Source organism: Bison bison, unplaced genomic scaffold (genome assembly GCF_000754665.1).
Source record: "Bison bison bison isolate TAMUID 2011002044 unplaced genomic scaffold, Bison_UMD1.0 scf7180017864244, whole genome shotgun sequence".
NCBI lineage: Eukaryota > Metazoa > Chordata > Mammalia > Artiodactyla > Bovidae > Bison > Bison bison.
The window spans coordinates 1516987-1544576 of NW_011494816.1; the positions used below are offsets into that span (position 1 = coordinate 1516987).

The 27590-nt window shown below is 42.7% G+C and overlaps 1 protein-coding gene across 8 annotated transcripts in view; it reads right to left on the reverse strand.

Annotated features, from left to right (window-relative positions):
- Positions 1–12724: 12724 nt before the first annotated feature.
- The window catches only part of TCEANC2 (transcription elongation factor A (SII) N-terminal and central domain containing 2), a 44222-nt gene continuing 29356 nt past the window's right edge, over positions 12725–27590 (reverse strand). For 6 of the 8 annotated variants that reach the window (XM_010847138.1, XM_010847135.1, XM_010847136.1 and 3 more), the window contains 2 exons: positions 21092–21285; positions 12725–13762 (listed from right to left, as the gene is read on the reverse strand). In XM_010847138.1, the coding sequence (XP_010845440.1) occupies positions 13574–13762; positions 21092–21285 (383 nt within the window). In that variant the 3' untranslated portion in view covers positions 12725–13573. Of the gene's footprint in view, positions 13763–20350; positions 20975–21091; positions 21286–27590 lie in introns of those variants that run through there. The other 2 variants (XR_825869.1, XM_010847139.1) reach the window with 2 other exon arrangements.

Here is a 27590-nt window from a genome sequence, read left to right on the forward strand (position 1 = left end):
TTCTTTGTGGACAATGACTCCCTCCTGCAAAGATGAAACCCTTGATGGAGCTGAAAAGGAGGGTGCTAAAACAAGGGCTGTTTCTTACCTAGAGTTTCACGGAGTTTCAGGGGGCAAATACTTGCCTTTGACCGGGCTTCTTGCTAAGAAAGGTTAGGCTGACACCTGGGCACCTGGAGGATCATGGCAGCCTCGTTGGAGTAGGAGGCTGGCCTTGAACGTGTGTCAAACCATTGGTCCACGGGCCTGGGCTTGGCGCCTGTCTCTGTCATTCACTGGCAGAATAACCTTGAGCAAGTCGCGGAACCTCTCTGAGCCATCAGATTTTCAACTGACAAATGAGGACGGTGAGAGTGGTCTGCCTTGCAGGGCCATTGGGAGGATTTTGAGTGAATTATGTGGTACCTCTCATCATCACGTCTTCATCTTCATCACTGTAAGGCGTCTGTCCTTCATCTGGACACAGCGGGAGCCAGTAAAAGGTTTTCTGCCAGGCGCAGTAGGGTTGGATTTTAGGCATGAGAGGTCACTCTGGAGGTCAGTGTGGACAGGGGACTGAGCAAGGAGGGGACTGAGAAGGATTCTGTGTGGACCCCCAAGCCCACCCCACCTGACCTCTCTGAGCAACACCTTTGGCCATGAATTGTACTCACCCTGGAAAAGGACTGTTCTGGATGTGGCAGGGAAACAAAATCTGATGTAACTAACAGAGCTTTGCCTTATCCACTTGCCTGGGATGGTATTTATGTTAATCCTATTCCCAGCTAAAGCAACTCACTAATAAAAGTGGCGCCTCTGCTCTGGGCTCCACACCATCTGTCAGTTCCGCTCGGGAGGCGCTCTTCCCAGGGAGCAAGGAGCCCATGGCTGGGCTTCATGGGCTCTTGTGGGCCAGCCTAGAGGTCCTGTTTACCTTGCACAAACATATGAAGTCCTGCTGGGGGCCAAGCCCTGGGCCAAGCACTGGGGACCCGGAGGACAGAAAACAGACAAGGTTGCAGGTGCTCCATGAAGCATGCACTCTGTTGCTGCTGCTGCTGCTGCTAAGTCACTTCAGTTGTGTCCAACTCTGTGCGACCCCAGAGACGGCAGACCACCAGGCTCCCCCGTCCCTGGGATTCTCCAGGCAAGAACACTGGAGTGGGGTGCCATTTCCTTCTCCAGTGCGTGAAAGCGAAAAGTCAAAGTGAAGTCGCTCAGTCGTGTCCGACTCTTCGAGACCCCATGGACTGCAGCCTACCGGGCTCCTTCGCCCATGGGATTTTCCAGGCAAGAGTGCTGGAGTGGGTGCCATTGCCTTCTCCATGCACTCTGTTAGGAGAGGCAAAAACAAAAACACAAGTAAATAGATAAGTGACTAAGTTCAGATGGGGTTAAATCCAATGCAGAAAAAAAGCCCTCATGTGTCAGAAAGTGGCCTAATGAGAGGGTGAGGGGAGACCTTGTTGAGAAGGTGAATCACCCTGGCCCATCAGAGTGTGCCAGGCAGAGGGAACAGAAGCAGATCCCCCAAGGAAGGGCCACTGTCAGCGAGTTTGAGGACAGAAACCAGAGCACTGGAGCCAGGGTAGGAGATGAGACGGAGCCCGCCAGTGGCAGAGGTCAGGACATGGGGGACCCTGGAGGCTGTGGAAGGACTGTGTGAGGGGAACCACAGGAGGGTTTTGAGTGGCATGACCTGCAGTAGTTTTAGACGTCACACTGGCTGCTGGGTGGAGAGTCCATTGCAGGAGGGACAAGACTGCTCCCAGGAGACAGATAAGAGGTTCTGGCAACTGGAGATGGGAGAGAAGTAAGGCTCGGGGTTCCCTTTGAGGGTAACAATGTGAATAAGATCCAGAGTGTAGTTTACCTAGCACAGCATCTAACACACCTCGGGAGCTCCCTCCATGATGGCTAGGGGTTTGATTATTAATATTTTGATTCTCCTCTGCCGCACAGCTTCTCCAAAATATTACCCTTTAAAAATCCTGATATTTGATCACCTCAGGTACAATGCTATGGGCACTTTCCCTGGTGGGCTGGCCTCCAATCATGTCCCCAGTGGCCACGTACGCTGCTGACCTCTGAAGTGACCCTCCCAGGGGCCATGCATTCATTTCCTGGCTCTGAAGCAATCCAACGTTTAGTGCCTCCTCAGGGAGCCTTGCTCTTTGCTTCAGGCAGGAGGGGGTGGGACTCTTGCACACAGAGATTTCGAACCTGACACAATCCCTGCCCTGGAGTGCATATTAAGGTGGAGCGGGAAACAGTGTCTGATGCACTACTCTGTATTTGATGATTCACAGCTACCCACGTCGTAAGCCCCTCCTACTGTACCTATAACTTTACTTGGGTGTCTCCTCATCTCAAAACCTTTAAACTTCTCCAGGTAGAAACTCCCAGCCCAGAATTCAGGCCCTTCACAGACTGGCCCCTGCCTCTTCTCCAGTCTCACTTCAGGCATTCTGCCTCTTCATGCACTTTGCCTCCTGCCACAAGACACTTGGGCTTCCCTGGTGGCTCAGTGGTAAAGAATCCGCCTGCCAATGCAGAAGATTTGAGTTTGATCCCTGGGTCAGGAAGATCCCCTGCAGAAGGGAGTGGCAATCCACCCCAGTATTTTTGCCTGAGAAATTCCATGGATAGAGTGCTACAGTCCATGGAGTCACAAAAGAGTCAGATATGACAGTGGCAGTCCATGGGGTCGCTAGGAGTCTGACACGAATGAGCGACTTCACTTTCACTTTTCACTTTCCTGCATTGGAAAAGGAAATGACAACCCACTCCAGTGTTCTTGCCTGGAGAATCCCAGGGATGGGGGAGCCTGGTGTGCTGCCGTCTATAGGGTCACACAGAGTCGGACACGACTGAAGCGACTTAGCAGCGGCAGTAGCAAACAACAACAACACACGACACTTCTTATCGTTCCCTGTTCTCTGACATGTCTCTGACTTGCACTACCTTTCCTTGTACCAAGAATATCACTTCTCCCATTCACTACCTGGTAAACTCCTATACATCCATCAAAGCCCAGCTCCAGGGAATTCCCCAGCAGTCCAACAGTTAGAACTCTGCACTTTCACTGCCGAGGGTGTGGGTTTAATCCCTAATCAGAGAACTAAGATTCTGAAAGCTGTGTGGCAAGGGCAAAAAAAAAAGGTTCAGCTCCAACATTAGCATCTTTGCAAAGCCTTTCTGATTGTCTCCAGACTGAGACACTCAATAGGCAGAGTTGGCCCCCACTCCACGATACTCCCACAGTCTTCCACCAATTACTCTGGCATGCCAGACTGCTATGGATCAGTGATTCAGTCCTTCCATTGGACTGTGAGCCCCTAACGGGTTCATCTCGGTGACCCACAACAGGGCCTAGCTAGAGGAGGGAAGTGGTCAGGAAATAATTTTGTTGGGTGACAAGGATATTGGTGTGGCCACAGTTACAGGTAGATGAGAGGCACAGGCATGAGGCCAAAGTGGCCAGGAGACGCCTGGAGGGCAGGGCCTTGGATGCCAGGGCTTGGGTGGATTTCAGCCACTGGAGAGAAAGATGAGGAAGAAGAGGAAAACCAAATCCCACTTAAAAGACCTGGGAAGGAGAACTATATGGCATTATGATAGGGGATATAAATATTAATTATGTTTACACAATGTTCTCAAAGGCTATTAGCTCTGGGTTCATTGTCCAACATAAATCAGAGAAGATAACCCTTGCCATTAAGAACTTCAAGTCTACTAATAGGTAAAAAAATACCTGTGCACCTATAAACATATAAAATTGTCTCTTTCTTGACCTCTGACTCCATCTCATCAAACATTCCCTTATGCAGATGTAGAAATCGAGTCATGGAGAGTTGAACTAGCTTGTCTAAAACTTGTTAACTGAAGCAACAAGCTAATGACTATTCAATTCAAAGGCAGTCATGAAGTGCTTTGGAGGAAGAAATCTCACCAGTCACAGAACTTGTTTTTCATCCAGTATGGTTGCTTGTGTTTTCTGCCTTATACATGGGTTGATACTCACTGTGAAAAAAACCCAGATTGGATTACAACCCAAAGTATAAAATAAATATGAGTCCATACTTACATAAAATAAATAATAACTATGGGGGAATGGGCAAGTCTTCCTTAGGAAGAATTCCGAATACTGTATGTAGATACTGCACCCTCCTCCAGGAGGTGGAGTTTGATTCCCATCACCTTTGAGTATGGTCTGGGGAGGAGAGTCTGAGATGGAGATGAGCACACAGGAAGTTTATTAGGGGCTGCTCCCGGGTGGAGGGAGGGAAATGGGTAAGATTAGGCAGAGATCAGTTGGGGGATGCAGTAGTAAGACCTCAGCTGGTGCCACAGAGCTGTGAAGCTCCCAGTCCTTCAGAGTCGTGCTGAATTGGGACAGTGGAAATAGGCCTTTATAACCTTGAATCAACTTGCCCTGGGGGAGGGGTCTGACCTGGGGGGAGGTAACTCTCCTCAGCTGAGGGAATTCCCAGCAAGGGGTTGCTGGCTGAGGGGGAATGAGGGTGTCAGTCACAGGGATAAGGTCTGGGCCCACAGGACAGCACCCTCTAGAGCCCACACTTTGTGCCATCCAGCCCCACTTCTTGAGTTCTGGGAGCATCTCTTCTGGGATTCCAGTGGGCCTCTTTTCCTGGGGGAAACTTACAGAGCAAAGTTAGTGAGACAAGCTGCCACCCTCAGCACTGTGACTGGTCTGCAGCTGATACTCATCTTCCTCTTCTGTTACCTGTTCTAGATTCCCCTTACCCTTAGCTAGCACCTCTTCTGGGCTCAGTGACCTACGTGGTGGCGTGATCCTGAGAGCCTGTGGTCACCTGATCCTTCTCAGGCCACGGCTCCCACACTGTCTATCTACGGTAAGTATTGGGAAAGGATCCCCTGGAGAAGGAAATGACTACTCACTCCAGTATTTTTGCCTGGGAAATCCCATGGACAGAGAAGCCTGGTGGGCTACAGTCCATGGGGTCACAAAAAGAGTCGGACACAACTGAGCGACTAAACAATCTGCCAAGGGAATGCCAGGGGATTTCCAAATGGATTAGCTGGGTATGAAAGATATACCTCTCTGCTCTCCAGTGCTTAACAGCAGCCTTACCACTTCCCGATGATCAGGGTTAATTATGCTGAACGAATGGTGACTCTGCTTCTTGCCTGCTGGTTCCTGGAAACCAGGATCTCAAAGTACCTGGGTGTCAGACATGGTGAAAAGTTCAATAGTCGTCTTGAGGTTTCTCCAGCTGAAGTGTTGCCTCTTGGGAACCAGACCTCCAACCCTGCAGATGCCAGAGTTGTGGGGAGTGATGGTAAGTGTGAGACCACTCCTGCTTTCATCCTTGGTTTCTGGACCCATGTATTTATTCTCCCTGTTGGAGACAAAGTGCTGTGTAATGGTCTTTGATATACTGCTTCTAGGAGGATGGCATCCTGCCCTCACAGAGTGTTGTTTCTGAGCTGGTGGCTCAGCCGTGCCTTTACAGACAGTTCCAAACTGGCAGCTTAAGGACAGTGCAGTATGTGGAGGGATGAGTTGCCTCCATGGCCATGTGCCTACTGACGTAGAGTCATGCTGGATCCCACACCAGTAGCTTAAACACCCTGTGATCCTTGCAGAATTGTGCAGGATGAAGCCCTACAAAGAAATACCTAGGATATATGTCTATTTCAGGAAGGATGAATCGCAGCTCTTTCCAGGGTAGAAGGGGTTTAACATAATCAAGTTGTCAAGTGGCTATTTTTCTCAAGGAAGGAGATATATCTAAGATTGAAAGTCGGGTTTTGTTACTGGTAGCTTAAACACTTAGCATCAGCCATAGCTAGATGAGTCTTGGTGAGTGGGAACCCATGCTAATGGGCACATACATTCTCTCTCTCCATGCCATCATGGTTAGTGTTTATTGACACCCCTATTGCCAACACTGGGATGGTCTTATAATGCATATACATGGTTGTTTAATGCTTCCCCCCCACCCCCCATCTGGTTGGTGATAACACAGAATTCAGTGACCTTCACACTCGGTGCACATTTCCATAGGTCCATCCATATGCCTCTAGCCCAGGTCTCCTTGTCCCTGGTTTTCTAATCTTATCCTTCCAGGCCCCCAACCAAGCAGCCAAACCATGCACTGCTGCCCATGAGATCCAGTAATACTCCATCCTTGGGCCCCTTTTCTTTCCACAGAGTGGATGACTATGTGTGCTATTCAAAGCCCTGCCCACTGGAATTATTTTCTCCTCCACTGTCTTTCAAGGACACCCCTATGTGAGGCCTGCAGTGCAGCAACAGTCTATTTTTGGCTTGCTCACACGTACTGAGCCTACCCACTCATAAACAAATTTTGGCTTTTTTTCCTCCTTCAGCTGGATATAAGGAGCTCTCCAGGCAGCCGTAGGTGAGCAGAGGAAGAGACACTGGTGCAAAGGTGGTGGATGACAAGGTGTTTGGGCCACCTGTTCATGCAGCTGCCTTCTGCCCTGTGGTCCTGTGACCAATCCCAGCGGTACCACATCTGTCTCATGAACTACTGCAGGCCTTGTCTGACCTTCCAACTTGGTGGATCTGATAGAATCCAGCTCACAACGAGCAGCTCTGGCTGTGTGGTCAACTTGATGATGCAGAGTCAGACGATCTAACCTGGTAGCAAATCAGGAGCTGTATTTTGAAGTGTGTCATTCCTGGCTAGAGATGACATGGCCCTGCTCCAGAACCCCAGGGGTCTAGATGGTGATTCTCCTACTAGGCCTTGTCATAAACTCCACAGGCATCTTTTCCCACTACAGCTGCCTCAGATCTGGGTTCTGCCAGATCATATGGTCCACAGAGCAAAGCTACTTGTCTTACAGCCTGGACCTGCTGCTGAGTCCCGATCTAAACTCTGGGTCCCGATCTAAACAGGCAGCCCTGGAGGCTTCCCTGGCTCAGATGAAGAATCTGCCTATCAGTGCAGGAGACTTGGGTTGGATCCCTGGTCTGGGAGGATCCCACATGCCATGGAGCAACTAAACCCGTGAGCTGCAACTATTAAGCCTGTGCTCTAGAGCCCAGGGGCCACAACTACTGAGTCCATGTGCCCTAGAACCCTGGAACAAAAGAAGTCACTTTAATGAGAAGTTCATGCACCACAGCTAGAGAGTAGCTCCCACTCCCTGCAACTAGAGAAAAGCCAGCAGTGAAGACCCAACACAGCCAAAAAAACAAATAAATAAAATTACATATATTAAAAAAAAAAAAAAAACCCAAACAGGCAGCCTCTGTGTTATCTGATATATGGGAGGATATATGGGAGGAAACAGTATGTATTCCTAGTTATGGAATAGGCTGCCTCCAAAACCCAAAGAGACATTGTGCTTCCTTCATGATGGAGGAGTAGCTGCAACACTTTTGTCTTTTACTTTGGAGGGAATGTGTCTGGCAAATCCCCGATGACTGGCCCCTAGAAATTTCACTGATATGTCAGATATGCAGATGATACCACTTTAATGGCAGAAAGTGAAGAGGAACTAAAGACTCTCTTGATGTGGGTGAAAGAGGACAGTGAAACAGCTGGCTTAAAACTCAATATTCAAAAAACTAAGATCATAGCATCCGGTCCTATCACTTCATGGCAAATAGAAGGGGAAAAAGTGGAAACAGTGGCAGATTTTACTTTCTTGGGCTCCAAAGTCACTGTGGATGGTGACTGAAGCCATGAAATTAAAAGATGCTTGCTCCTTGGAAGAAAAGTTATGACAAATCTAGACAACATACTAAAAAGCAGAGACATCATTTGGCCAACAAAGGTCCATCTAGTCAAAGCTATGATTTTTCCAGTAGTCATGTACAGATGTGAGAGTTGGACCATTGAGCATTGAAGAATTGATGCTTTCAAACTGTGGTTCTGGAAAAGACTCTTGAGAGTCCCTTGGACAGCAAGGAGATCAAACCAGTCAATCCTAAAGGAAATCAACCCTGAATATTCATTGGAAGGACTCATGCTGAAACTGAAGGTCCAATACTTTGGCCACCTGACGTGAAGAGCTGACTCACTGGAAAAGATCCCGATCCTGGGAAAGATTGAGGGCAAAAAGAGAAGAGGGCAGCAGAGGATGAGATGGTTAGATGGGACCACCAACTCAGTATACACGAATGTGAGCAAGCACCAGGAGATGTTGAAGGACAGAGAAGCCCGGTGTGCTGCAGACCATGGATGTCGCAGAGTCAGACACCACTTAGCAGCAACATCAGGCTCCTGAATCTTGGTAGTGTTTTCTCCCATTCTCTGTGTCTCACTAAGGTTTCCAGTATGCTTGCTGTTTCTTGCTCATCTGTTTCAATTAGCTGATGGGTTTAGTACCATAGATACGTGTGATATTCTGCAAGATACCTAGTTGGTACAGGTCTTTCAAGACTAGATTGTACGACAACATGAGAGTTAACAGCCCTGGAGCAAGACTGTAAATGTATACTTTGGTCTGTTCCAAGTGAATATGGAGTCTGAGCTTTCTTTCTGATATGGAAAGAAAAGAAAAACATTCACTACATCAGTGGCTACATACTATGTACTGGAGAACATATTAATGTACTCCAGGAAAGACACCACATCTGCCATTAGAACTACCACTTGGCTGATCTTGCTCTGGTTCCCTGTCACCTTCCAAGGTACATCTGATTTTTGTAGGGGACAGACCAGTGAATTAAATAGAGAGATAAAGGGAACACTATTCCTGCAACGTTTAGGTCTTTAAGGATGGCATTAATCTTTGCCATTCCCTGATTACCAGTGAGGTTGAGCATTTTCTAATATGTTTATTGGCTTATTTCCTCTTCTTTGAATTCCTGTAATTTGTAATTGTTTACTTTTTAAAAAATGGTTGCTCTATCTTAGTCATCCCTGTGATCCTCAGACTTGGCACATGAGAACTCAACAAATATGCACTGAATCAAAGGTTTTTCTCTCTTTTTCGGCCGTGCTGCCCGACTTGTAGGATCTTAGTTCCCCAACCAGGGATCAAACCTGAGCCTTCAGCAGTGGAAGTGTTGAGTCCATTAGGGAAATTCCCTAAATCAAAGATTTTAACAAGATGAAAAAGTAGCATTTGATTGGACATCCTGGTCATCTGGGATCTTGAAACCAACCTCCTTAACTTATGGGTAAGCCTATTCCTGACAGCAATTGTATCATTTTGGTTGATTTAAAAAGAAAATACAAAGTCATCCAATCAAATCATCTCTCTTCTGAAACCGAGGCAGCGTCACCAAACTAATCGAAGCTCCAAAGCCTTGTTTTCTGGATGGACTCCCTTTGATAGCAATAATGGGCAGTAACAAACTGAGCCCTCAGCCCATCTGGCTGTGATAAACACATCCAAAACACATTACAAATCTCAGAGTGAGGCTCTGAGGCCTGAGGCTGCAGCAAAAGAAAACCAAGGCTGACAGGCACAAGTTTAAAACCCTGATATTTTATAAATGAAAAAAGGCCAGCTGCCTGTTCCTTCACCACTGAACACGGTAAATGAATTATCTGAGCTTCCTGCCATTTTTCAAACCTGGGACTCTCAGATATCATTAGAGTGTATCATCAACTCTAAACTTCATTTGTCCAAAAAAAAAAAAAAAAACTCTAATTTACTGAATCTCTAGTGTTTCTTTCCTTTGCCTTAAATTGTTGTTGTTTTTAAATCATTAAGTTTTTTTCTTATGTATCTGTTTATACAGGAACGTCTTTATCTTTTTAAAACACACATCTTATTAGGTCTCTCACTTCCTCAGAAACTTCTCATGCCTTCCCATGATCTGAAGGCCAAAGTCCAAACTCCTTCACAAGGCCTCCAGGGCCCTATCTACTTTTTTTTTGCCCAATTTCTCTCCATTCCTAAGACCCTTAAGCTTCTACCACCCATTTTATTGCCTTTACTGAAAGAAGCCATGCACTTTATACCTCTGTGCTTTTGCACACATACTGACCCCTCTGCTAAGAACTCTGTGTGAAGACTTCCTTTCCCTTCAGTTCAGTTCGGTTCAGTTCAGTCGCTCAGTCATGTCTGACTCTGCGTTAGAATGGTGTTAATCACCACTTTCTCCACTTCCTCAACATTGTACATAAATATCTACAGTAAGCACTTAATATGCTATACTGTAATTATTTTCCTATGTGTTTGTCTCTCCACCAGACTAAGAATTCCTGAAAAGTAGAAACTGTATCTTCATTACTGCAGTTTCCCCAGTGCCAGTCTAGTCCCTGGAACAAAGGAGGTGGGCAACATTTGTTTATTGAGTGAATGAACAGACAAGCTCCCTACTCCAAAGACCAGGACCTCCAATTTAACAACCACAAGAAAAGGATCAATAAGCTGCTGGAGCAGATTCTAAGAGTATTTACTCACCCGAATTTTCTCCAGCAACTGAACACACTCAGAAGACATATTCATGCCTAGACTTACGGGCAACTCAGAGGTCCCAAGAACTTCTCTCACCCCATTTCACAACCTGACCCTTTCATTTTTAAGAGGCTGGAGCTCAGAGGTGCTTCTTAGTGGGTGGGCAAGCTTGGATGGATGTCGGCAGGCTTCCCTTCGGCAAGCACTCAGAATAGCTCCATTAGTGTTCATGGAAATTCTGCACGTGCATCAAGGAGAAAACAGCCACAAATAACACAGCCTGCTTTCCAAATCTCCAAAGCACATCTCTGCAATCATTTTACTTTCCAACTATCACCACCAAAGCCTTTCAGCCATAGAGCGATTTGTCTTCAACTTACTCTGGGCTCCTAAGTTAGCAGAACCCTTTGGCTGTTTATAAATGAAGCTTCCTACTTCCGGTCTCTCTCCCTGCTCCAGCTTCTCTTCTACACAGCCACTTATCCAAAATACTAACCAGTTCCTGCATGGCATCAGTCCAAGTACCTTTACCTGATGCTCAAAAGACCCTTCAAACTTGATCCTGGAAATCTAGGGGTTGACACTTGGGAGATAGGGATGGGCTAAAGATACAAACTGGATTGCCATCAGCATGTAAAAGATGCTTGAAACCATAAGCGTGGATGAAATCAACCAGGGAAGCTATATATAGGCAAATCACCTGAGTTTTGAGGCTTAGATCTGCTATTCACTATCCGTGTGACCTTAAGTAAGTTATGAAACTACTGTGAGCCTTACTTTTCTCATCTTTAATTGGGTATTTTTAAAACTGTCCAGCACAGTGCTGAGCAATTATTATTCAATCTCCCAGAGTTACTAGCAGTGGGAAACTGAACAAGATACTTCTTCTTGGTAAGCCTCAGGGTCTCATCTGTAGCTCCCGCTAGGTATCCACAAGGCACCATGGAATGGGTGCTCAGCAAATGACTGCCAAATAAAAGAAGAAATCTAAAAAAACTGAAACAAAACTTAGTAATAAAATAGATGAGATGATTCAACAGGCTTTTTTAAACTGTATAAAGATCAATGTAAATGCTAATAAATTATCTTAGGAAAAGGATCTAGCACTTAGAAGGTAGACAATGTTAGGCCCTTTCTTTCTGTCCTTGCTTTAAAAAACAAACAAAAAAGTTTCTAAAATAAACAAATCTCTGATAAGCTTAATCCACTATAACAGCAAAAATATAAACACAAGTACATATAAAATCATACAAATACATTCAACATCATTACATTGGCATATTTCATTTTGCTAGACTTTTTTCTTCCCCATCTCCTATTTCCTTTCATGCCATCTTCTGGCTCCCCTCTCTTCCCTAAGGCAGCCAGTGGAAATAGTCTGATACATACCCTTTCATACACTGCTCATATAATCCTGTACAAAGACATATATTCATATATAGGATTCTTTTGCTTCCTTTTTATAAAACTGAATTCTTATTAAAGACATTTCTCTGTAAATTCTCGCCCCCACCCCCCAGCCCCCGCACTTAATACATCTTGGTCAATCCTTCAGGTCAATGTATGCAGAAGTCATACTTTCTTTTCAATGACTGACTGCTCACTGTCAGTCTTCCTCCTCCCACAATAAAGCTACACACAATGTCCTTACAAGGATTATGTGTTTCTTTAGGAAACTTCTCTGCTGGGTCAGTGTACACACGTTGTCTTAAATATGAGTAAATATTGACAGATTATTTTCCAAGAGGGATGTGGTCATTCATATTCCCACCATCAGTGTAAAAAGGGACCATTTCTCCACATCTTCAACAGAAGTTGGCATTTTAATTTTAAATGTTTTCCAGTTTTATTGGTGAAAATGGCATTGTATTGTTGCTTTATTCTTCACTTTCTTGAATATTTTTGAGGTTCCGCATAGTTTATTGTCATTTGTGATAAAGATCTTCAATGTACACAACTTACTATCAAGAATATCAGAAAAAAAACTGTGTATGAGCGAGAAAATGAGAGCGAGACGGTGTCCTTGCTTTTTTAATCTATCTCTCCCTTTTCTGGATTTTAAATTTCTCTTTTTGGCCCAAGCCCCAAGGCTAACAGGACCTTATAGTTCCCTGACCAGGGAAACTGGAACCCCTGCAATGGAAGCAGAGAGTCCTAACCACTGGACCAAACAGGAATTCCCCGAACTTCTTCCTTTCTACTGGCTCCTTCTTTTCAGATTACAAACATGCTCCAGTCTCCCCTAATCTAAAAAGTCTTTTTGGGGTCTCATTCTATCTCCCTAAATTCCTGCCTAATCATTCTTTCATCATTCATCAACTATACTCTTTTCTCACCTCAAAACACTTTTCAATGAAAAAGCCATACCTTTGGTTTTAGGGGAAAAAAGCCCCAGTTTATTATTTTTTTAAAAAAAGCAAGTATCAGTTCCATAATTGTTTAAGCAAGCCTATATACAGGTATTTTGTTTTAAAAAACATATGTATATAATTTTTCTCTTACAGTAATTCATTTCAAGAGCAATTCCATTAGGTATCTTCTACAGAGCCCTAAACCGAGGCAGCCAGGATATTCAAATAAACTCCAAGGAGTGGGCACGCTTCAGGCCAGCTCCTCATTAGAAACCCCAGCATGGGGGCTCTGGAGACCAGTGCGTGGAAGGTCTTCCAGGGAGAGCTGAAACGTTCAGATAAGTCAGTTCTGCAAAGAAGGGGTAGCTGGCGGGCTCCAGCAGGCTCACCCCTGGGGTAGCGCAAAGAGAACAGACGGGGGAGTTCTGAGAGGCACTGGCGCTATCTAAACTCGGGGGGATGGAACCGAGTGAGCAGCAGCGGTAATTGAGTTTCAGTTACCTGCAGGGTGGTGAAATAAAGCAGTAACTTCATCCGCCTGACGCGGGGGAAGTTTAGAGGTGTCCTTGGCATACTCACAGTGAAATCTGTCACCCTTTCACTGTGTTGGGCGATGGCAACCGTACTGCGCTTCCTAGTGACAGCGAGCACTCGTCCTGTTAGGCAGCCCCAGCGCACTCCAGCTAATGAAGCATTTCCTGCAGGCCTGTCTCCAGGGCTCTGCATCCTCTGTCTGAAGGAATGGCACCATGGGAAAATTTAGCACAGCCAGCATCAACCATCACCCAAACTCAAAAGAATCTTTGAATGGCAGAGAGAGGCCCATTTTCCTTTCTGCCCAGCCCAGTGCTGGAACCACCCTCAGGTCACTTTTTGTGGGTCTGTACAAACGTGCCGACTGGCAGCATGCCGCTCTTCACCTGCTCCCGGATTTCAGCTCGATGCTTTAATGTGAAGACCAGGGCTCTCACCGTCCGCCGGTATGGCCCATTAATGAGGCGGGAGCAGAGATGAAACGTTTCCCGTTCAATATTTTCAACCAGTAGGTGATCCATCTAAAAAAACAGAAAAATTATCAAATTAGGGCCTTGCATTGCATAAAGATTAAAAGCAAGAGAGGCTGGAGCACTTTGCTCAGAGGCCTCCATTAATCAACTGAAATTCAAGGACATCTACTTCCTGTCACAAGAGAAACAGGAAGAGCAAATTAATTCCACCCTGGCAATTAAGGAACAAGGCCATGTGCTTTGTGACAGGGACCTCATTCACAACCCCTGCCGGGTGGTAATATTTGCCATTATAACAGGAAACTGGCTTGAACCAAGCAATGGGTTCTGGGCTCTGGGCCCTGTACTTTACCAACCAGGAAACGAAGACCAAGGATAATAAATCAGTGTAAGAGTATACTTTTTGTTTGTTTGTTTGAAAGTGCTTTTTAACCCCTTATAGCATTTTTAAACACTGGGTCTGGATTCTAAATGTGTGTTAAACAGTTTATAAATCACTTTTCACATTTAACACTTAACAACTCCTATTATCTCATTTTACAGATGAGGAAACAGGTTCAAAGGTAAAGAAATGCTCCAGATTTTACAACTATTAAGAGAAGTTGGGACTCTGACTCGAACACTCATGTTTCTTCCCTTTTACCATACTCACTGCCCCCATAGCCTCCTGAGGGACCATGTGAGTTTGGAGAGACCCCGACAGGGTCAGCTAAGCAGAAAAGGGCCGAGAGGATAGGATCTGTGGCTATGCTGGGGTGTGCGCCTCAGGTCCAAGCCCTCCTGAAGCCACAGGCCTGATCAAAGAAGGATAGGTCTGGGACTTTGTCCACATGCTCCAGATGTAGGCCAGACTGGGCTGCTGGTTGGGGACCCCCTCACTCCTTCCTTTCCAGGCGCATCGCTCTCTTTGCCTCCCTGGTCCTGGCTCCAGCCTAGCCTGAGCACGCTCAGTTGCTTTCACACACCTCTACACCTCTGCACAGGTACTTGCTCTCTCAGCAAGACACAATGTCCCAGGAAACGCATTCTTATTTGTATGTGTAGCTAAAATACAAAAAGCAAAAAAGCTAATCCTAGTTTAAAGGACTACAAGTTCTTCTCAGGGCTGCCATAATGTCCTGAGCTCCCTGTAGTCATTTTCACAACAGAATGGTGTTGTCTTCCCTGAGAATGAATTCCTTGAAAACAGGAAACAAATTTCTCTCTCGTTAGCTTTTTTTTTCCTTCACTCTTTCCCTCCTACCCAACCATATATTCAGATACTTACTCAGCACTTACTATGTGCTTGGGCTGAGAAAAGAGCAGTGAACAATGTCAATACAGCTCTTGACTTCACAGAGAGCACGGGCCAGCTGGAGACAGACAGGAGCAGACCCTGGCAGTGTAGCGAGGGCTGGGAGAGGGAACAGAAGCAAGTTCTGGGGCACTGAGATACAGCAAAGGGACCCAGCCCAGGAAAGAGTGAGCGCTTGACGTGAGACCTGGAGAAAGAGTAGGATCAGGCCAGGTGACGTGGCCATTTGCTTGGTGATAAATTCAGTGAGCTGTACATATATGTACTGTACTTATACTTTAAAAAGGACAAGTTTAAGAAAAAAATGCACCAAAAATTAAAAAAGGATTATCTGACATTTGATAAAAAGTGTCCTAACAAAAAAGAGAGAACAACAGACCAAAATGAATGAAGAATCCTGGAAGAAATGAGACCCAAGCAGGGGAGCAGAATAGGACTGAGAGACAGAGAGAGAGAAGATGAATATCCAGGCCCAGACGTCTGCTTAGATGTAACAGACGAAAGACGTTCAGGGAGGTTTGTGGTCCTGATGACTGACTGATCATCTCCAAGGAGGGTGCTGGAGTGAGTTGGCTGGGCGCCACAGCTCTCTAAAACCCAGATTCCTCGAGCGTTCATGGCCTCCTGGGTGGGCAATGAACTAGCCCCCAGCCTGAGGCAGCCCCCGAACCAGACTACTTTACAAGGTGGTAAGGGTGGCCGGCCGTCTGCCCAGCGTTTGTCCGGCAACATTTGCAAGAGAGGCTCCTCACCCCAATGTGGGGTTCCTCATCCCAGTGTGAGGGTGCTTACTTACTGTTTAGAGATTCACTTAATATAACGGGCAAGAAAAAAGTCTGTTTTTTTCCTTCGTTTTGAGGGGAGTGGTTGTTCGGGGAAGAAGGGTACGTGCTCCTTTGCAAAAATAAATCATGGCCATCCCATTAAATTATAGTGTGTATATATATATATATAAAGAACCTGAGAGTACCTTGAAATTCACAGAACTGAATACTTATTCATACTTCATTCAACAAATAGCTATTGAGTTACCACTGAGTGTGGTCTGATTTAGATATTTGAGACACCCAAGCAGAAAAGACCTGACACCCTACCCTTAAGTCACACCCTAGAAAGGAGAGGTGCGTACACAGAAAACCATGGGGCAGGAGGACCGGAGCTATCCCAGCGATGTGATGGGAAGGAGAAGCAAGCAACTAACGATTCTCATGGATGCCTCTTGTTAAATGAAGGCCAGTCAGAATGAAGACATGAAGAAAAACATTCGTAATACTAAAATGTAAACCATAAAGGAAAGTGACTCATCATGTATCCTTGTGTATAGTGTGTTCACTGCACAAAGTGAAAAACGCCTCTTATAACACCTTTGGATATTCCAAACCTACCCAAGCTAAGAGTCTTTCCCAGTGGGTCCTAACCTGGTAATTTAGGTAAGCCCCTTTGGGTGAAGCATTGAAGCTGAAGCTCCAATACTTAGGTCACCTGATGCAAAGAGCTGACTCACTGGAAAAGACCCTGATGCTGGGAAAGACTGAAGGCAAGGAGAAGGGGACGACAGAGGATGAGATGGTTGGATGGCATCACTGACTTGATGGACATGAATTTGAGCAAACTCAGGGAGACAGTGAAGGACAGAGAAGCCTGGCGTTGCAAAGAGTCAAACACGACTTAGCGACTGAACAACAATAACAACAACTTCAGGTGAAAGGACCAGAGTCTTACTAAGACCTTGAGAAAAAGGGACTTTGCTATGGGACACACGTATGAATGGGAACAAGAATGCTGTAAGGAACCTAGGGAGATTTATTTATGGGCCAAATCCTTTCTCTGTGTCTCTCATGATCTGCCTGATCTCTTTTTCACATATTTTTGCTCCTTTTCATTTACCTTACTATCAGTTCTAACTGCCTTATTCTCTCCTCCTGCTATACATCTCTCTATCCATAGCTTCTGCTTCCTTGAAACTCCTCCAAGATTCCTTCTGTTTCAAAACTTCCATTGTTGTTTCTTGGTATTTCCTAGGTCAGCTTCCTAGAGACAGAAAATCTGATTTGCCTTCCTTATATATTTGTACCTATGGGTTGAAAATGTGTTATTGAGTTGTCCAATCATGGACAAACTGGGAGAAGATATAAAACACATCCACCCCAAGCTGTCTTATGTCAAGGATTTTGGACTCAGAAGAAATGGGGCCATCATCAATTAGTGATGTCTGCCATGACTGTAAGCTTTTTAACAGCAAGGGAAGAAACTCTTCTTAGTGTGTTTATCGGAAGTGCAGAACTTCCCACACTGTATTATAACTTCTATTTGCCTATTTCCCTCAGAAGATTGTGAGTGCCTCCAGGGCTGATACCATGCTAGATCCATTTCTAAATTCCCCATGCCTAGCATAGGTACTGGCACATATTAAGTGCTCAGTAAATATTTGTTAAATGAATTTCCTCTTTCCCCATGTATACCTCCCTCCTTTTCTGCTCTTTCAGTAAAATCCTATATATAGCAGATGAAATATGTTTCTATTTTATATGTATTTTCTAGTGAGCAAATTCCAACCATTCTAAGGCTAGTTCAACTGCTGTCTTTTCCATGGACTTTTCCCAGATTTCCCCATCAGATTTCACTGTTCTGTCTTTTGTGTGTTTACACCTCTTCCTAGTACCACTATTTCAGACAGATTTCATCTTGCCTCATATTATTTGCAGGCTCTTAGTCAGGAGACAGTAAACTTTCTTAGGATAAGGACTGCAGCTCATCTATGTTCGCATTCTCCGCTGGCACCAGTAGTAGCAGAACTAAACACTTGGGGAATTGAACATCCACTAAAGGAAACTTTGTATGAGTTTTCCAATAGCATGATTGAACTTGTACATATATACCCACACTCCTTTTTGACCATTTGAATACATTTATTAAAGAGCTGGTCAAAACCAGAGGTGCAGTCTGAGGCCATTAAGCAAAGAAAAAACTAACAGTCCCATATGGGGATGTACGCCTGACCTGGGTCTCATTAGCACCATCTGACAGCCAACTGGGCCAACCAGCCAGTGCTTCATAACTCTTAACGATAACAGGCTCACTTTGAGAATCAGATTTATTTTTTTTAATGGCATAATAGGAAAATGATCACAGGCCGTGAGGTAGGAAGGGGAGTGGATAATGAGGAAGGGGAAGTAAGAGAATGACACCACAGGGGACGTTCATATGAGGAAAGATCTAAACTGCAGGGAAGAACAAAGAAGATCTAGAAGGGAGAAAGTAAAGGGGAATGGAGCGTGGGTCTCAACAATGAGTTTTTATTCATCTACTCCATTATTCCAAGAACAAGGAAACAATCCACAAATCTGGAAAGCAAGATCTGTAGAGTAATAGAGAGATGCACATTGGGGCTGTGTGTATATATTCTTCATCTGTGGCTGTCACTACTTAGACCAAAACAAATATCATGGAAACATTACTTTCTATAAAAACGTAATAAGTAGATTTGAAAAAAAAACACATGCTAAAATCAAATTGCAAAAGCTTTTAAGTCACTGGGCCAATAACTTACCCAATGGTTTACTTCTGCCTGATAAAATACATTTATGGAGATCTGATGTCTGATATGAATGCACTCAGCATTATTTATTGTCAAAGACCAGATACTGGATTAGATGGTTCATTGATTTACCCTAACATGAAAATGTTTCAGATGATGATGGGTATTAAGAGTTAACTTTAAAAAGTGTTTGTATTTATCTTTTCTGATGTATCAAACTATATATAAAAATACTATAAAGCGCTGTTTATGCAAGGAAAAGAGATTGACTTTCTTTGGCCAAGAAAGACAGTAAGATGCACGCTTCTAGTTTTTAAAATTTACTCTTTGTGAGCAAAACCATTCAACTATGCTTAATCTGATATTTTTTTCTAATTATATTGGAAAGCACTAACAAATGTATCACTTTTTTAACTTTGCTTTGTAACACTTGAGTGCTTACCACTTGATGTGCCATTTAAAGGATAATTAATGGATAAACTAAAAGGATAATTATTATGGAGTTTAATATAGCAGGCAAACTGCTCATTAATCCTTACAAGCATAGCTTCGTTATTATCATTTACTTAAAAAGATACCATAGGGAACTGGTATTTACCACCACATTAACTACATATTATATATCCACACTCTATGTTTCTGCAATAATTTTGGTTTATTTGAAAAATAAACTTCTCTTAAAATATCAAATATCAAGTCTTGTTGGCTAATCAATGACTCTGGAAAATTAGACTTACGATCTTCGTATTTTTTTCTCTCTTCCAAGGGCTTAATGTTCATATTAATGCTTCTTTAGGAAAAGTTAAACAAACTTACAGTATATTAATTCACTGAACCATCAAATAGACAGTAAAAGTTAAAAACACAAAAAGTAGAGATAGATAAAAATAATAGAAAACTATATACAAGATGATACTGATACTGATCAAGATTAAATATAACATAAAAATAAATAATTGTCAATTTTGTGCAATGTCATTTAAATAATCAATAAAAATACTTTATGGAACAGCTAGCACATAACATAACAGACTCTTAATAAACCTGGGATAATCATAACTTGACCACAATTCTTTGAAAAAGCTATAATAATTTACCAACAGGAAATGCACCAAAATGTTAACAAGATTATGTCTGGATAGTAGGTTCAATGGTGACTTTATTTTTCCTTTCTATATTTTTCCATTTTCTATCACGTTTGTATTAAAAACTCAAAATTTTATTTTTAAATAAAGTAAACAATATACACAAATCCATTTGCCTTTCTTTTGTGGATGCATAATTGAGACAGAAAGGTTAAAATATTTTTTTAGAGAATATAGTGACAGATCTAGTCGAGTATTTAAATCAAACTTCTGAATTGCTTCTTTTTTGTTAATATTATTAAATCATTCTTTAAGGATACTTTATTAGGGGTACCCCGAGAGGAGGAAAAAATACCAATGTTATATGTCTGATTTTCCCAGAATACTAACTGAATATAAGATTCATTTGATGATGATGATTGATATTATTGCTAATGAACAAAAATTTCTCTTCCAGCATTTGTACCTCAAACCACTAACACCATCTAACTGCTGGTCCCAAAGATGATAGAGATTATGTCTAGTCAACTGATTATAAGCATTAGAACTAAAGGTAGAATGCGGACAAAAAATGTAGTAGTCTTTTCAAAAAACAGTTATTTATTGTGCCATTGATATTGCATAAGAGTCCATCTCAGAACTTTTACTTCAGTGGGAAAGAATTTTACTTATTCATTTATTTTTGTTGAAGTATAGTTGATTTATAGTGCTGTGCCAGTTTCTGGAATATAGCAAAGTGATTCAATTATATGTATGTATATGTACGTGTGTGTGTGTATATATTCTTTTCCGTTACTGTTTATTATAGGATATGGAATACAGTTGTCTGTGGTATACAGTAGGTCCTTGTTGTTTATCTATTTTGTATACAGTGGTTTGTTATCTGCTAATCCCAAACTCTAATTCATCCATCTCCTAATCTCTTTCCCCCTTGGTAATCATAAGTCTGTTTTCTATTTCTGCGGGTGTTTCTGTTTTATAAATAAGTTCATGTGTGTCATATTTTAGGTTCCATATATGAATGGTATCATATGGTATTTGTTACGGAAAGGATTTCAAAAATCGGAAAGAACCAACATTCATGAAGTGACTTCTAACCAATAGGCACTATACTATTCTTTTGTACATATAGTTCATTTAATCTTTCCAAAAATTTTAGGTAGTAGGAATTATAATCTTCATTTTACAGATTGAAAAATAAAGTCTTTGAAATGTTAAGAGACTTGCCTAAGGTGTCACAACCAGTACACACGTAAGCCAGTGTTTTAATCCATGTCTTGCTAGTTCCAATGCTTGCACTCCTTACATAACACTGTCTCCCAGAATGTTTACAAATCCAGAATCTTTAAAAAATAAAATTAGAATAGTTATGGTCCTAAAGAGAATGAAAGTTCATTGTGAAAATGTGAAGGTCATTTAACCAAGAATATCTAATAATCACATTCCAACCAAGACATTACCTCTAATTCCAAGGCTTCTGAGAGTAATTTCTGGGCATTTTTCCTAAATGTCTCAGTTTTGGCATCACTTCGGACTTCTATGGAAGGTCTATTGACATGTTTTTCTATGAAAGTTCTCCACTCAGTGTAAACTTCTCTGGCAAGACAAGCCACTTCTGAATCTGAGTGTTGACGCATCTTGTTCACAGTATGACCTGGAACAAGAGAACAGAAACCAAAGGAAACATTGTTCTGTCTTCTGAGAAGTGTAGGACTGGAAGGACTGATGTGTGGCCCTTAGCAAGTCATTCACATACCTAAGGATGTAGAGGCTCTTGTGCAAATGAAGACCTCTGTCTCAAAGGCTGAGCTAATGAGATAATCACTAGGGAAGAACCACTGGGTCAGCTAATGCAATAAGTCATAAAACAGAAGCATGATCAATAGATACTTAAAACGGAACAGCGAAGGTACCAACTCCTTAATCCAAAACTTGCAATGAAAGAAAATGAATTAAGCATTTATCTTGTCTTTTCAGTACATGTTATATTTTAGGACAACCAAACAGTCCCAGTTATTGATAAAATGTTCTTTATTCAGCTAATGAATATGGTAAAATTGACAGTATTTAAAGAAATTTTTGTGGCCCACAATGAAATAATTTATTTAGGTGACAATCAATAGTGGGTGAACACAGTCAATGAAAAATTGATGGGGAAATCTACAGTGGAAGGATGGGCTGTCATCACCTCCACTGATCAATCTCAGCGTCCTGAGTGGGATTATCAGACGGAGGCAGCACTTCACAGACCTACCTACAAAGTAGTCTTGCACTCTCTTTCCGAGGAAAAAATGAACCACAACCCAACTAACTCATCATTCAAAGCTAACCTCCAGTTAAAACAAAATACGTGAGCCAGAGGAGTAAGTTAAATTATAGCACAAGAGACAAATCCAGAATGTGAGGCATTCTGCAGGACAACAGACTGGTTTCTTCAACTGTCAATGACATTTTTTTATAAAAGGCAGTAAGGTTATAGATTGATAAAGATTAAAAGAGTTTTTGAGTTCAAACTATCAAATGTGATGTGCAATCCAAATCCTGAATGGAATAAGCCAATCAAAATACACTTGGAGATAAACAAGGAATATGCATATACACTGGTTATTAAATTATGCCAAGGACTACTGTTGATTTTGTTAAGTATGATAATAGCATTGTGGCTATGTAAGAAAACGTATTTTTTTAGAGATGCATACTGAATGAAGTATGAACTAAAATGACCAAAGGTCTGAGATTTTGCTTTAGAATACTTCAGTAACAGCACAAAAACACAGGAAGGGGAAAGATAAAGTGAATAGGACCAAATTTTAATAGTAGGTGTTCTTTGGAAGGAATGATGCTAAAGCTGAAACTCCAGTACTTTGGCCACCTCATGCGAAGAGTTGACTCATTGGAAAAGACTCTGATGCCGGGAGGGATTGGGGGCAGGAGGAGAAGGGGACGACAGAGGATGAGATGGCTGGATGGCATCACCAACTCGATGGACGTGAGTTTGAATGAACTCCGGGAGTTGGTGATGGACAGGCAGGCCTGGCATGCTGCAATTCATGGGGTGGCAAAGAGTCGGACACGACTGAGCGACTGAACTGAACTGGACTGGATGAATCAAATATAGGTGAAAGGCCTATGTGAGTCTGTATTCTTGTCTTCATTTTTGTGACTGTCTGAGATTTTCATAATAAAAATGGAAAAAGAGGGAAAAGGTCGAAAACTACCATAGCAAAAATACTTAGATAGAAGTAAACACATAGAAAAGCCAAAAAAAAAATCAAGTAAGTACTTAGAATTAAAAAGTGTAAGAATATCAAGGTAGGTGTATTTTTTAAAAAATCAATAGCTTTTTTATGTTAGCCATAAACAGAATATAATAGGGGGAAAGTCATGCTTAAACTAGTGAAAACCATAAACCACTTAGCAGCACATTAACAAGAGGGGGCCGCATGTGCCCGTGCTTGCTGTTTGTGTATGTGCCTGTCTCCTTCGTAGCTCTGGAACCACTCCTAAGCGCCACCTCCATCACCACGGCCGTTACCGCAGGGCATGTCGCCTCCAGATGACTCCAGCAGCCTGCTGGCCTGTCAGCTGAAGTTTGGAACCCTGAATGCCATCTTCCACACTGCAGCCAGAGTGACCTTTATTTAACTTTATTTTCTCTTTCAGGGATATTTTTTCTAAAACATTAATCTGACCATTACACTCCCCCACTTAAATCTTTCAATCCCATACCCAAATTCTTCTCTCTTGTCACACAAGGACCTTCACAATCCGCCACCCTCCCGTCTCCCTCCCAGTTTTGTTTCCAGCTGTCAGCCTGCTGTCGTGTGATATTCTAGCTACTGCAGTTCCTACTGCTACTGCTGCTAAGTCACTTCAGTTGTGTCTGACTCTGTGTGACCCCATAGACAGCTGCCCACCAGGCTCCCCCATCCCTGGGATTTTCCAGGCAGAGTACTGGAGTGGGGTGCCATTGCCTTCTCCGCTGCAGTTCCTAAGACACTTCAATAATTTTCTCATCTCTTTACTTTTGAACATATACTCCAAAGAGCATTTTGTCTGCCTAGAGTATGTTTTCTTCTTTCTTCATCTGGTTAACTTCTATTCTGCTCTAGTTCAGGAGTCCTCTCATCCTTGAAGTCTTAATAACCCCCAATCTTGGTTGGTAACTCTCCTCTGTGATTCCTTAGCATCTTATGCTTCTGTTCATCACAATAACTATTATAATTAGTTGTAATTATCTGATCAGTTATCTCTCTTGCCACCAAAGTGAGCTCCTTGAGGGCATGAGCTGTGACACATTCATCTTTGTATCTCCAGCAGAAAACACAGTGGCAGGAAGTAGGGGTCAGGAGAATGGGTGTATAGTAAATGTTGAGGAATGAGAAACCCGTATGAAGAAATATATATGCCTTTACTAAAATATGCAACAGAAAATCTGAATGAAAGAGGAACATATATCATATTATATGATGGAAAGACTAGTACAGAGATGTCAATATAAAAATTAATTTGTAGTTTTAATGTAACTATGATAAAAAACGTCAGTAGGCCACTTTTATTAGAATACATCCAAACAGCTTTACACTCATTTTATTAATTTTTTATTTTATATCTGAGTAGTAGGCCTCTTGAGAAACCTGTATGCAGGTCAGGAAGCAACAGTTAGAACTGGACAAGGAACAACAGACTGGTTCCAAATAGAAAAGGAGTACGTCAAGGCTGTATATTGTCACCCTGCTTATTTAACTTATATACAGAGTATATCACGAGAAACGCTGGGCTGGAGGAAGCACAAGCTGGAATCAAGACTGCTGGGAGAAATATCAATAACCTCAGATATGCAGATGACACCACCCTTATGACAGAAAGTGAAGAACTAAAGAGCCTCTTGATGGAGGTGAAAGAGGAGAGTGAAAAAGTTGGCTTAAAGCTCAACATTCAGAAAACTAAGATCATGGCATCTGGTCCCATCCTTCATGGCAAATAGATGGGGAAACAGTGGAAACAGTGGCTGACTTTATTTTTGGGGGCTCAAAATCACTGCAGATGGTGACTGCAGCCATGAAATCAAAAGATGCTTACTCCTTGGAAGGAAAGTTATGACCAACCTAGACAGCATATTGAAAAGCAGAGATATTACTTTGCCAACAAAGTCCAAAAGGTCCGTCTAGTCAAGGCTATAGTTGTTCCAGTAGTCATGCATGGATGTGAGAGTTGGACTATAAAGAAAGCTGAACGCAGAAGAATTGATGCTTTTGAACTGTGGTGTTGGAGAAGACTCTTGAGAGTCCCTTGGACTGCAAGGAGATCCAACCAGTCCATCCTAAAGGAGATCAGTCCTGAGTATTCATTGGAAGGACTGATGTTGAAGCTGAAACTCCAATACTTTGGCCACCTGATGCAAAGAGCTGACTCATTTAAAAAGACCCTGATGCTGGGAAAGATTGAGGGCAGGAGGAGAAGGGGATGACAGAGGATGAGATGGTTGGATGGCATCACCGACTCAATGGACATGGGTTTGGGTAGACTCTGGGAGTTGGTGATGGACAGGGAGGCCTGGCGTGCTGTGGTTCATGGGGTCACAAAGAGTCGGACACGACTGAGTGACTGAACTGAACTGATAGCTGATTAACAATGCTGTAATAGTTTCAGAATTTTAGACTTATTTTAGAAAAACGAGAGTATAAAATACTATTTTGAAAAAGAGGAATTCTGAGGTATAATTAGACTTATAAGATACTAGAACATATTATAAAGCCACTAAAATTATATGGACTGGCACCAAAAAAACAGATCGATAGATCTACGAATTAAAAAAACGAAGCTCGGGAGCAAATCCTAGTGTACACAAAATTTAATATATAATAAAAGAGGAATCAATGAACAGAAGAAAATGGAGAATTCAAATTTGAGAAGATGGTCAAAACATTTAGAAAATTTCTCAGATCACGCCAACTGCACAGTTCAACACTCGCTGGATTTATTTACTTCCCACACGTTGACTGAAGGCCTACTCTTCGTATGAGGAACTACACTAGTCGTGTGGGGCTGAATGAGAAACCGTCCCTGCTTTAAAGGTTCTGTGAGTAGCATCCTGGAGGTGAGAACAAAATGTAACTTTTAAGGGAAGACAAGAGTCTTTAACTTGTGTCTACCCAATTATCTGTCAAGAATTTTTACCAAGTCTTTCTACTGCCCAGGGAAAGAAGTATATCAACACTCAGTACACAGAGGAAGGGGAAGGGGAGGAATGCGGAGCCCTCGTTAGAAATGGCTCAAGGTGCTTCCTAGCTGGCAATGCTTAGTGAAGTGCTTCTGAAACACATGGCATTTAAAAGTTGAAGTCAGTACTCAACACTTTTCTTTTCTGGGCAGAGTTCTCCATATCCTTGAGATTATTCATTCGGAAAACAATTTTTTTGTGCTGTTGGTCACTGTTGTGGATGTCAAAAATACCAAGATAAATGAGACACTGCAGGACCTCAAAGACCTAAATTCAGAGCATTTTATAATTTTATTTATTTTTGGCTGTGCTGGGTCTTCGTTGCTGTGTGGGCTTTTCTCTGGTTGCGGCAAGCAGGGGCTACTCTCTAGCTGTGGTGCACAGACTTCAGTAATTGCAGGAAGTGGGCTCAGTAGTTGCGGCTCCCAGGCTCTAGAGCACAGCTTCAATAGTTGTGGCGCATGGGCTCAGTTGTTCCACATTATGTGGAATCTTCCCAAATCGGGGACTGAACAGGGGGAATGATCCTGCATTGGCAGGCAGATTCTTTATTACTGAGCTTTCAGGGAAGCCCCAGGGCATTTTAATACTTATATTGAGCACCCACTAACTGCCTGGTGCTGTAGATACACATGAGTGAGACACAGACTCTGGAATTTAACCTACACACAGCCCTGCCAATGTGTGCAAATTAGATTCATGTATAAACATATTCATTACAGTACTGTGTACAGCAGCAACACGCTAAAAACAACCTACAAGCTCACCATTAAGGGTCCAATTTGTTAAATGAAAGGAGTACATCAAGGCTATATATTGTCAGCCTGCTTATTTAACTTACATGCAGAGTTATATCATGAGAAATTCCAGGCTGCATAAAGCACAAGCTGGAATCAAGATTGCCAGGAGAAATATCAATAACCTAAGATATGCATACGGCACTATCCTTATGTCAGAAAGTGAACAGCCTCTTGATGAAGGTAAAAGAGAAGAGTTAAAAAGCTGGCTTAAAACTCAACATTCAAAAAAACTAAGATCATGGCATCCAGTCCCATCACTTCATGGCAAATAGATGGGGAAACAATGGAAACAGTGAGACTTGATTTTCTTGGGTTCCAAAATCACTGTAGATGGTAACTGCAGCCATGAAATTAAAAGACCCTTGATGCTTGGAGGAAAAGCTATGGCAAACCTTGACAGCATATTAAAAAGCAGAGACATTACTTTGCCAACAAAGGACTGCATAGTCAAAGCTATGGTTTTTCCAGTAGTCATGTATGGATGTGAGAGTTAGACCATAAAGAAGGCTAAGTGCTGAAGAATTGATGCTTTTGAACTGTTGTGTTGGAGAAGACTTTTGAGTCTCTCGGACTGCAAAGAGATCACATCAGTCAATCCTAAAGGAAATCAATCCTGAATACTCTTTGGAAGGACTGATGCTGATGCTCCAATACTTTGGCCACCTGATGGGAAGAGCTGACTTAGTAAAAAAGACGCTGATGCTGGGAAAGACTGAAGGCAGGAGGAGAAGGGGACGACAGAGAACAAGATGGTTAGATGGCATCATCGACTCAATGGACATGCATTTGAGCAAGCTCCAGGAGATGGTAATGGACAGGGAGGCCTGGTGTGCTGCAGTCCATGGGGTCACCAAGAGTCAGACACGACTGAGCGATTGAACAATGAATACTTTGCAGCCACTAAAGACTGCAATAGCTCTATATGTAGTAACGTGG